Below are 12,352 nucleotides of genomic sequence, written 5' to 3'. Positions count from 1 at the left end.
ACATAAATTTTCTTTATTTTCCATCTTACTCTTCTGCCATTTATCTTTATCCTGCATTTGAAGCAGATGAGCACTTCTGGAAAGTTCCCTCATTAAAACATACACCAAATTTAGATCTTTTGGAAGCAGTTAGACTTTATAGCAGCCAGATGATGATTGAATAAATTGATAATCCTGCCGTTCTGGAACAGTGCATCAGCCCTGTGACTATGAACAGGAGATTTATAATCACAGGAGTTCCGAGGATTGCCAAGTTTTCTGAATATTTTTTAGTCAAGTACTATGAAAACTCTACTATCTGATGACATCAACTGATACCTACTCCTATAGAGGGCAGAAACCTATACTTCAAGATGGCATTCAACAACTGAAATCATTCAGGATTCGCACAGAATCTTTACAGTGGCCAGAATTATTTCCCAAATATAATCGTAAATAAACATGACTCAGGGAAACAAACTTTGCAGCCCACTGCATTCACTAAAGTAGTACCTTAGGGAAGTGCCCTTAACCCAAACATCTTGACCTGTATCTATATCTTTTCAAATCAAATGATGTTGCTCACTAAATGACTTTGCAATGTTCATCTGTTTAAAACTGTTCTTGTAATGAACCTTTCCATACCCCTGGTTTCTATTAGACCTACTTTCCATGCATGGGGTGGCAAGCAAATCAAATGCTATGTAAAACCTATGTCCAATGAAGTAATGCTTATCATCACCAGTGCCAGATTCTCTACATGCCTGGAATTGAAGCTGTTATTGTAGCTTCATTTCCAGTAAAACTAACCAACATTTCCAGTAACACAAATCAACATTTGAATTACATCCAACAACCTGAGGAAACTCCATCAGTGGCATCTTCCTTCAATATTACCAAGTGTTCTGACATGGATGTACTTCCCATTGCTTGATCATTTCTGGATCAAAATACTGGAACTCTCCATCAGATGTCACTTTCAGAATCAGTTTTAATATTGCTGGCATACTAACTATTTTAATTTCAATCTATATTCCCATACTGACATATGGGTCCATGGCAACATGTCGGGATGGGAATGTAGACTGAAATCAAAATAGTCTAGGTAGCCCCCAACCTTATGGCATAAACATTGATTTCTCCAACTTTCGGTAATTTTTCCTCCTCTCCCCCGCCCCCCACTTCAATTCTCCACTCTGGTTACCCTCTGACCTTTTTTCACCTGCCTATCAGCCCCCCGTGGTGCACTCCCTCCTACTTTTCTCCCATGGTCCACTCTCCTCTACTATTAGATTCCTTCCTCTCCAGCCTTTTACCTTTTCTAACTATCACCTCCTAACTTCTTATTTCAACCCCCTCCCTCACCCATCTGGCTTCACCTATCACCTTCTAACTTGTATTCCTTCCGCTCCCCCTACCTTCTTACTCTGGCTGCTTCCCCCTTCCCTTCCAGTCTTACTGTATGGCCTTGGCCTGAAACATCAACTGTTTATTCATTTTTATAGACGCTGCCTGATTAGCTCAGTTTCTCCAACATTTTGTGTGTGTTGCTTTCGATTTCCAGCATCTAAAGAATCTCCTATGCTTATGTCATGAAATTTGATGTTTGGCAGCAGCAGTAGATTGCAAAACATAATAAATAAAACTATAAACTACAATAAGAAATATATATTTTTAAATAAACTAACTTAGTGTAAAAAGAGAGCAAACAGAAATATTGAGGTAGTGTAATGGTTCATTGTCCATTTAGAAATCTGATGGCAGAGGGGAAGAAGCTGATCCTAAAATATTGAGTGCACCTTCAAGTTCCTGTACCTGCTCCTTGATGGTAGCAATGAGAAGAGGGCATGCCCTGGGTGATGGGAGGGGGAGAAGGACCTTAATGACAACCGTTTCCTTTTTGAGGCATCGTCTTTTGAAGATGTCCTCAACGCTTAGGAGGCTAGCACCCATGTTAGAGCTGGCTGAGTTTGTAACTTTCACAGAAATAGCTAGCTACCACTTTCAGCAGTAATTAGGAATGAGTGCGAAGAATATGATAAATATGGCCCTTGAGTCTGCTATCTTTCTATATGATCATGGCTGATCTGATCTTGGCTTTAGCTCAACTTCTCTGACCATTCCTCATAATTCTCGGTACTCCTATGATATAAGTTTCAGTCTATCCCTGTCTTGAATATAGCCTCCACAGTTCTGGTAAGGAATTCCAAAGATTTACTACCCCTAAAAGAAGAAATTTCTCACAACTTGTCTTAAATGGGTGCCTCCAATTCTAGATTTTACTTCAAAGGGGAACATCCTTAATGAACAAACATAATTTTGCCAGCATAATCAACCTTTGAAGAAAAAAAATTAAAATTGCTATTAAATATAGAAAAACAGATAGAAAATAAGAGGGAAAAAACATGAGAGGTAACTTCTTTACAGAGAGTAGCAAGTACCTGGAATGAGTTTGCCAGAGGAAGTAGTCGGGGGGTGGGGGGGTATAATTACAAAAGGCAACTGGAACTTGCAAGGAGGATGCTTCAGTTGACATGGACTAATTGGGCCAAAGGCCTGTTTCTATGCCATATTAAACTATGACTCTACACTCAGTGGCCACTTTATTAGCTACACCTGTATATCTGCTCGTTAATGCAAACATATAATCAGCCAATCATATGGCAACAATTCAATGCAAAAAATCAAGCAGACGTGGTCAGGAGGCTCAGTTGTCATTCAGACCAAACATCAGAATGGAGAAGAAACGTGATCACTTTGACTGTGGAATGATTATTAGTGCCAGACAGGAAGGTTTGATTATCTCAGAAACTGCTGAACTAGGATTTTTATGCACAACCGTCTCTAGAGTTTACAGGGAATGGTGCAAAAAAGCAAAAAACATCCCATGAGTGGCAGTACCGTGGGGCCAAAACGCCTTGTTAATGAGAGAGGTCAGAGGAGTAAAGTCAGACTGATTCAAGATAACGGTAAAAGGTGATATAGACAGACATACTTTATTGATCCCGAGGGAAACTGGGTTTCATTACAGTCGCACCAAGAATAGTGTAGAAATATAGCAATGTAAAACCATATATAATTAAATAATATTAAGTAAATAATACCAAGTGGATATTAGTCCAAGACCAGCCTATTGGCTCAGGGTGTCTGACACTTCGAGGGAGGAGTTGTAAAGTTTGATGGCCATAGGCAGGAATGACTTCCTATGACGCTCAGTGTTGCATCTCGGTGGAATGAGTCTCTGGCTGAATGTACTCCTGTGCCTAACCAGTACATTATGGAGTGGATAGGAGACATTGTCCAAGATGGCATGCAACTTGGACAGCATCCTCTTTTCAGACACCACCGTCAGAGAGTCCAGTTCCACCCCCACAACATCACTGGCCTTACGAATTAGTTTGTTGATTCTGTTGGTGTCTGCTACCCTCGGACTGCTGCCCCAGCACACAACAGCAAACGTGATAGCACTGGCCACCACAGATTCATAGAACATCCTCAGCATCATCCGGCAGATGTTAAAGGACCTCAGTCTCCTCAAGAAGTAGAGTACAGCCTCAGTGTTCTTTGACCAGTCCAGTTTATTGTCAATTTGTATCCCCAGGTATTTGTAATCTTCCACCATGTCCACACTGACCCCTTGGCTGGAAACAGGGGTCACCAGTGCCTTAGCTCTCCTCAGGTCCACCACCAGCTCCTTAGTCTTTTTCACATTAAGCTGCAGATGATTCTGCTCACACCATGTGATAAAGTTTCCCACCGTAGCCCTGTACTCCGCCTCATCTCCCTTGCTGATGCATCCAACTATGGCAGAGTCATCAGAAAACTTCTGAAGATGGCAAGACTCTGTGCAGTAGTTGAAGTCTGAGGTGTAGATGGTGAAGAGAAAGGGAGACAGGACAGTCCCCTGTGGAGCCCCAGTGCTGCTGACCACTCTGTCTGACACTGTGCTGCAAGCGCACGTACTGTGGTCTGCCAGTCAGGTAATCAATAATCCATGACACCAGGGAAGCATCCACCTGCTGCATCACTGTTCGCTTCTCACTCAGCAGAGCAAGGCGAATGGTGTTGAACGCACTGGAGAAGTCAAAAAACATGACCCCCACAGTGCTCGCCAGCTTGTCCAGGTGGGCGTAGGCACGGTTCAGCAGGTAGATGATGGCCTCCTCAACTCCTAGTTGGGGCCGGTAGGTGAACTGGAGGGTGTCTAAGTGTGGCCTAACCAAAGGCTGAAGCTGCTCTAGAACAAGTCTCTCCAGGGTCTTCATGATGTGGGAGGTCAATGCCACCAGTCTGTAGTCATTGGAGCCACTGGGGCGCAGCGTCTTTGTTACAGGGACAAGGCAGGACGTCTTCCACAGCACAGGAACCCTCTGGAGACTCAGGCTCAGGTTGAAGACATGGTGAAGTACTCCACATCGCTGGGGGGGGGGGGGGCACAGGCTTTGAGCACCCTGGGGCTGACACCATCCGGGCCTGCAGCCTTGCTTGGGTGGAGACGTTTCAGCTGTCTTCTCAACTGTTCAGCTGTGAAGCCCACCGTGGTGGTTTCAGGTGGGGGAGGGGTGTAGTCATGCGAGCAGGGTGGGGTCTGTGAGGAGGGGTAGGAGGGGAGAGTGGAGTATGTGTTGGTTGGGGGCCGACAACAGATGAATCATGTGGGGAATGGGCAGGGGCCACAGTGTCAAATCTGTTGAAGAACAGGTTAAGTTCGTTAGCCCTGTCCACACTGCCTTCAGCTCCTCTGTTGCTAGTTTGCCAGAACTCAGTGACGGGTCCTCATCCCACTCCAGACCTCTCTCATGTTGTTCTGCTGGAGTTTCCACTCAAGCTTCCTCCTATACCTGTCTTTAGCCTCCCTGATCTTGGCTTTCAGGTCCCTCTGTAATGTCCTCAGCTCCTCCCTATTTCCACCTCTAAACACCCTTTTTTTAGCGTTCAGGATGACCTTAATGTGATGGTAACTCAAATAGCCATACGTTACCGAAATGGTAGCCGGCCAGAAGTATACTGGCATCCTCACTGGACTTTAAGGCAAGTGGTCCCATGTTCAAATCCAGCCAGCTCCTTACACGCTTTCCATCTGTGCTGAGTGAGCGTCAAGCTAGCAACATGCCCTCACAAGTTATACAAAAATGCTGAAGAAATGGTAAGGTTGCCACTTGATGCGTCACAAGGTGCAGAAAGGAAGAACAACATCAGCAACACCAACAACGGTGTCCATAACACACAACACATTGGACCTTTAAGTGGATGGGATACAACAGCAGAAGACAACATTGGGTTCCACTCCTGTACCTAATAAAGTGGCCAGTGACTGTATGTGACAAAAATACAAGGAGGTTGGAACAGAAAAATCTTTAACAAGTGTCATATGACTAAGATAATAGAAAGGCAGGTGTTTATGTAATAGTCTTCCAATTTGTCACTGATATCAAACTGAATTAACAATCAAGAGTCTCACCATGAACTAAGTATAGTATAACTGCAATTGCAAGATGAAACAAAACTGCAAATGCTGCAAATCTGAAATCAAAACAGAAAGTTCTGGATTTACTCAGCAACATCTGTGGGGAGAGAAACGAAGTTAACATTTTGGGCCAACATTTCTTCATCTGATCATTAAAGCTGTTTCCCTTTCCACATCTGCTCCTTTTCTGCTAAGTGCCTCCAACATTCCACTCCCATGGCATATCAACATAGATTTACATACATTCATAGCACAATACTGTACAAAAATAGTTTCTTTAGCCAAACTCATCCATGTTAACCATGGTGTCCACCAAGCTAGTCACATTTGCCTGCATTTGGCCCTCTAAACCTCTCCTATCCATGAACTTCTGCAAATGCCTTTTAAATGTAATAGGTCCCACCATCTGGCAGCATTTTCCACATGCTCACAACCCTCTATGGAAAGGAGTCTCCCCTTTAAATCTTTGCCCTCTCACCTGAAAGCTATGACTTCTGCTGTTAGATTCCTCTACTCAGGAAAACAGACTGTGACCATGCACCCTGTCTATGGCCCTCATGATTTTATATGCCACTATAATGACAACCCTTTGCCTCCTACAATCTAGGGACAAAAGCCCCTGTCTCTCCTTGTTACTCTAGCCCTCTGGTCCCAGTAATATCCCAGTGAATTTTAATCCTCCAGAAAAAAAAATTCAGCCAATCTAATCTAGGCAAGCTCTCAGAGGAATCCCAATCACTTGCATAATTCCCTGTAATTCATTTTCTCAAACACGCCCATTAATTGGTTGTCTAACACCTATGCGTATTACATCAATTTACAGCCACCAATTAGCCAATTAACAGTACAGTATAGGCCTTTCAGCCCATGATGCTGTGCTGAGCTTTTGTCCCACTTCCCTCCCACATAGACTTCTATTTTACTTTCACCCATGTGCTCTTTAATTAACTTATTAATTTGATTTGGAGTCTCTTAACTCTCTCTGATGCATCGGTCTCTACTATCACCCCTGGCAGCTTATTTCACACACCCACCACTCTGTAAAAAAAAAACCACCTGACATCCTCTCCTTCCCACCCATATATTTTCCTCCAATCACTTTAAAATTATGCCCTTTCACATTAGCCACTTCCACCCCAGGAAAAATGGCGCTGGCTGTCCACTCTATCAATGCCTCTTAGCTTACATATCTCTATCAAATCATTGCTCATCAGCCTTTGCTCCAAAGAGAAAACCCTAGCATGTTTTATTTGGATATCTTTGGAAGGTAGGTGGTAAACAGTGTGACCAAAGAAAAACCATTCAGTGACTGGAAGAATATGTAGACTCCACTCTCCACTCACGGAGCACCAGGGGTCAGAAGCAAATTTGGGTCACTGGAGCTGTGAGAGAACTTCACTTTCTGTAGTACCACTGTGATTCCCAAAATAACAACACATTCTCAAGAATCAACTTCATTTGCCATATACATTTACATGTATTAGGAATCTGCTGTGGCAGCGGTCAGCCGCAACAATAAAAATAACAATAACATTCAACAATTACAAAGAATAAAGAATTATATAAAAGTTAAAGTTAGAGGTTAAAGGATAGATATGGAATAAAATGGGCATAATGTTCTTAAAATGTGGCTGCTATTTGTTGTGTTTTTATAATTAACAGACAGGGTGTAAGTGTGATGCTGAAATTATATTCTTTATTACAGTCCACAACTTCATCATTAAGATAAATGATTATAATAGTAAATAAATTTTGATTCCTTTGTCCATGCACTGCAAAAATAAAGACTGATTTGAACAATTACCACAAGAATACCAGTAAGGACCTATGACATGCATGATCTCCCTATTACTACCGATTCATGGCTCATCTTATGCCAAAACACTTAAACATCAATGCACAGTACCATCACCAAGACTAGGAAAGATCAAGGAAAAGCACCAATTATTGGCACATTATTTCACACCCTCTGCATGCCGCCTTGGCTGAACAAAGGAGCACTTTTAGTAACAGACTAAGAAAACTGCGCTGCTCCAAAGAGTGTTATTTGAGATCATTTTTACCCTTGGTAATATAATGAGTCAACCTATAGCCGGGGAAGTGATGATCCTCTCCTGTAAGACTGTTCGTTGTAACTTTTTTATTCTTTCTAATTTCCTTCTAATATTTTTATCTGTGCACTTGTAATGCTACTGTGACACTGTAGTTTCCTTTGGGATCAATTAAGTATCTCTCTATCTATGTCATTTACAAACAGGTAATAAATATGATCCAACCCAAGTCAGCCACACTCCAACTTCTAGTGACAAAGAATTATTTTGAAAGTGTGTTTACCATCATTTCATTAGTAAAAAAGACACTGGGAATTTAGCCATATTACGATCTTCAAAGCAGTGTAGGTTAGAATACGAATATTCTATGGGATATTAAGAAAATTCCCTACTCCACTTCAAAGAAAACAGTAGCTCCATAAAGATAAACCATTAATGGCATTGCATTAGAAGTAGTGTTACCATAGAATCATAGAGTTATATAGCACAGAAATAAGACCCTTGACCCACCACGTCCATGTCAATCATTCTGTCCATCTGCACTAATCTCATTTTCCCACATGAGGATGGTATCCTTTGATATAACTTTTACTGAACTAATAGAGTGGGCTTGAACTTTCTACCTCGGGTAGGAAAATAAATGCATTTTTATAGCAAGCGTTTTCACCCCAGGATATTCCAGAAGATTTTTAACAGACAATGAAGTATTTTTGAAGTATAGTGGTTGTGGTAAAAATAAAAGTGCCTCTGTTAGCTTCCACACAACAATATCTCACAATATGATTAAATGATTAGCTTTAGTGATTTGGAGAGGAATAGCTTGGACAGAGGGCCAGAGAATGTCTTCTAGCACTTCATCAAACTGTTCCAAAAGATCTTACATCTACCAACAGTTTAGAAGGATCTCAGTTTAAACTATCTGAAGGGCAATATTCTTTATATTGTCTGGAGTGACTGGCTTTTATACTCAAATATCTGGAACACAGTTTTGTGCAATTAGCCACCACTGTACCATAGCTGCCATTAAACCAAGAAGCAAAGAGCAAAAAATATGAAAAGATGTTTATAAAGAATGCAATGCTAAAAAAAATTGGTGCAAGATTATTAATTCTACTTTTAACACCTCAAAACATACACAGATAACTTTGCATATATGTAAATTCAGGTTACTCTGGATTGTATTTAAATATGTAAGTTCATGAACTTCCAATTTCTAAATATTAAGAGTATGCTACCAAAGTTGAAAATGTGAATATTCATATTACTGTTCACTAAATTTAAAGATGTCATACTCACACGACAAATACGAAGCTCCTCAACCACCTCCAAAAGGCTTGTTTTAAATTCAAGCTGATCAACCGAGCAAAGTAGGGCTGCAGCAGGGCTCTGAAGGTTATATGTAATGTTCAATCCAGTGTTTGATCTTTCTAAGTTTCCTGTCATTTTGTTGTCCATCTATGCAACTAGAAAGCAAATCGAAATGATTTCTCTCAAATAAAATTACAAGATAATTTGAAGTAATATTCTGGTACCAAAATGTGTAACCCACTTCAGCAACAAAGCATAATTTCCAGAGGGAACAAATCTGCTGAGGTGTAATAAATTACCAATGGTTTAAAGCTGCAGCTCCTAAATAACAAAATAAACCCTTTAGAACAGAGATGAGGAGGAAGTTCTTTAGTCAGAGGGTGGTGAATCTGGAATTCGTTGCCACAGGTGTCTGTGAAGGGCAAGTCATTGGGTATGCTTAAAGCGGAGGTAGGTAGGTTCTTGATTAGTAAGGGCATCAAAGGTTATGGGGAGAGGGCAGGAGAATGGGGTTGAGGGGTAATAAATCAATTATGATGGAATGGTGAAGCAGATTTGATAGGGTGAATGGCCTAATTCTGTTCCTATGTCTTATGGTATTATAAATACAGTTTCAAGGCTAAGTAATTATGATGGTTACTGACTATCAGTGTCTCTGAGGGCAACAAGCCAGCTCTTAACTTGGGCAAAATTTCAATGAATCAACTTTGAGTAATATTACAAATAGCCAGCCAGTGGTGTAGTGGCATTGGCACCAGACTTCAGGGTGAACGGTCTCAAATTCAAATCTGGCCAGTTCCTTGCATGTTTTCCATCTGTGCTGAGTTGAGCATCGAGCTATTAACTTGGCCTCATTTTAAAAAAGCCAAATGCTATGGAAACAACAAAAATGCTGCCTGGTATGCCAAAAGGAACAACAACAAAAATATTACAAATAGCAAATGCTTCATGTGATCCTGTGGGCCAGATCACCTGAGAGAACTGGAAAAGACTTTTCCAAGTTTTTTTCCCCATTCCCAGTGCTTGCTGCCTTCTGTTTCATTCAAGACATGAGGTTGCTCTAGAAAACAAGGTGAGGGAGAATACTAACGGCTTCTACAGATATACCAAGAGCAAAAGAGCAGCAAGGGGCAAAATCGGTCCACTGGAAGATCAGAATGTGTGGAGTCAAGAGATGGGGGAGATCTTAAATAAATTACTTGCATCTGCATTTACGTGGGAGACAAGCGAGACAAAACAGCAACAAGGTCACGGACCCCATACAGATTACAACGGATGAAGTGTCTGCTGTTTTGAGGCAAATTAGGGTGGATAAATCCCCAGGGCCTGACAAGGTGTTCCCTCAGGGGTCGGTAACCTTTATGCCTCTATGGGCCAGATCGCATATTAATGAGCAGACGGTGGGCCAGATTAATGCCATAAAAAAACTTGAAAAATGGGAATTATCCAGTTAAAAACATCTAGTTATATTTTGCATCAAATTAATGAATAACACATGCTAGAAAACCCCATGGGCCATACGTTGCCTACCCCTGCCTCAGACCCTGCGGAGAAATGCAGGGGCCCTAGTAAAGATATTTAAAACATCCCTAACCACTGGTGAGTGCGAGAAGACTGGATGTTAGTGACCACTGTTCCATTGCTTAAGAAAGGCTCTAAGAATGAGCCAGGAAATTTTAAGCTGGTGAGCCTGTTATCAGGAGTGGGAAAGTTATTCTAAGAAGGTATTCTAACTTGTGTCTAACCGATCTTACAGAATTTTTTTTGTGGCAGTTACCAGGAAAATTGATGAAGGTAAAGTGGTGGATGTTGTCTACACGGACTTTACCAAGGCCTTTGATGAGGTCCTGCATGGGAGGTTGGTCAAGAAAGTTCAGTTGCTTGGCATTCAAGATAAGATAGTGAATTGGATTAGACATTAGCTTCGCAGAAGCCAGAGAGTGGTTGTAGTTTGTTGCCTCTCTGACTGGAGTCCTGTGATTAGTGGTGTACCTCAGTGCTGGATCCACTGTTGTTCGTCATCTGTAACAACAATCTGGATGATAATGTGGTAAATTGGATCAGCAAATTTGCAGGTGTCACCAAGATTGGGGGTGTAGTGGAGAGTGAGGAAGACTCTCTGGACCAGTGGAAAAATGGACTGATAAATGGAAGATGGAATTAAATGCAGGTAAGTGTGAGGTGTTGCACTTTGGGAGGACCAGCTAGGGGTAGGTCTTACACAGTGAGTGGTAGGGCTCTGAGGAGTGCAATAAAACAAAGGGATCTTGGAATACAGATCCATAATTTTTTAAAAGGGGTGTCACAGGTTGATAGGGTCATAAAGAAAGCTTTTGGCACTTTGGTCTTCATATATCAATGTAATCAGTACAGGAGTTGGGATGTTATGCTGAAATTCTATAAGATGCTGAAGAATATTATGTGCAGTTTTGGTCACCTACCTACAGTAAAGTTTTCAATAAGCTTGAAATAGAGCATTTAAAAGAATGTTGCTAGTATTTGAGGACCTAAGTAATAGGATAAGGTTGAATAGGTTAGGACTTTATTCCCTAAAACACAGAAGATTGAGGGAACACTTGATAGAGATAAAATAAATTATAAGGGGTACAGACATGGTAAAATTAAGCAGTCTTTTCCATTGAGGTTGGGTGAGACTACAACTACAGGTCATGGATTAAGGGTGAAAGGTAAAATGTTTAAGGAGAACACGAGGGAGAACTTCACTCAGAGGATGGGAGGATGGTGAGAGTGTGGAATGAGTTGCCATTGGAAGTGGTAGATGCGGACTCCCTTTCAACATTTAAGAAAGTTGGATAGGTTCATGGATGAGAGCGTTATGGAGAGGTATGGTTAGGATGCAGTTGATGGGGACTAAGCAGATTAATGGTTACCCCATACCAGATTGGCCTAAGGGCCTGTTTCTGTGCTATAGTGTTCTATGACTCTTTAACTTTACATAATTATATGACTGACTGGAAAAGGAGAAATGTTTAGTCTTCATGCTCCTTTATTATGGGGCACACTTCATGGACTGGTTGACCCAATCTTGTCAATAAACTTCACATTTTTATTTCCTGTATCATCACTCTGGAACACATGGCTTAGTTCCACATAATAGAATGCAGCACAGTTATCAACATAAAAATTTTCAGTTTGATAACTACTTCTCGAAATATTTTTCTCATAAAACAGGATAGTAACTGGAATTAAAACTATCCACTCACAATATATTTGCCATCTCCATTACCAAATGGCAGCCAGTTTGGAGAACAAACTGCTATGTCTCTCCAACTATTAAAGGCAAGACTATTTGCAATTAGAACAGCAAGGGACTATTTGCCACACTCATAACCCATTTTAAACTATTTACTCCATTGTTTTTGGAAGAGACAGATTGAATTTAAAAGGCAAATTAGAAAGAGCCTAGCAATTCAATCACATAGCAAGAAAAGTCAAATACAACGAACCATCAAGTCATTGTGTCAACCTGTAACTGTTACCTGCTCAGTTGAGGAAAAACACCAGAGACTCAAAATTACCTCTGAAA

The 12,352-nt window shown here is 41.1% G+C and overlaps 1 protein-coding gene across 1 annotated transcript in view; it reads right to left on the bottom strand.

The window, feature by feature from the left end:
* LOC132397397 (coiled-coil domain-containing protein 73-like) overlaps nucleotides 1-12,352 on the bottom strand; it is a 139,663-nt gene that overhangs the window by 99,851 nt on the left and 27,460 nt on the right. Inside the window, exon 3 of the mRNA XM_059976118.1 lies at nucleotides 8,794-8,960. Coding sequence (XP_059832101.1) covers nucleotides 8,794-8,952 — 159 coding nt within the window. The 5' untranslated portion in view covers nucleotides 8,953-8,960. The remainder of the gene's footprint in view (nucleotides 1-8,793; nucleotides 8,961-12,352) is intronic.

This window comes from Hypanus sabinus, chromosome 7 (assembly GCF_030144855.1).
Source record: "Hypanus sabinus isolate sHypSab1 chromosome 7, sHypSab1.hap1, whole genome shotgun sequence".
Lineage (NCBI taxonomy): Eukaryota > Metazoa > Chordata > Chondrichthyes > Myliobatiformes > Dasyatidae > Hypanus > Hypanus sabinus.
The sequence above is the reverse complement of the archived record's forward strand: the minus strand, read 5'-3'. Positions and strand labels throughout refer to the sequence as shown.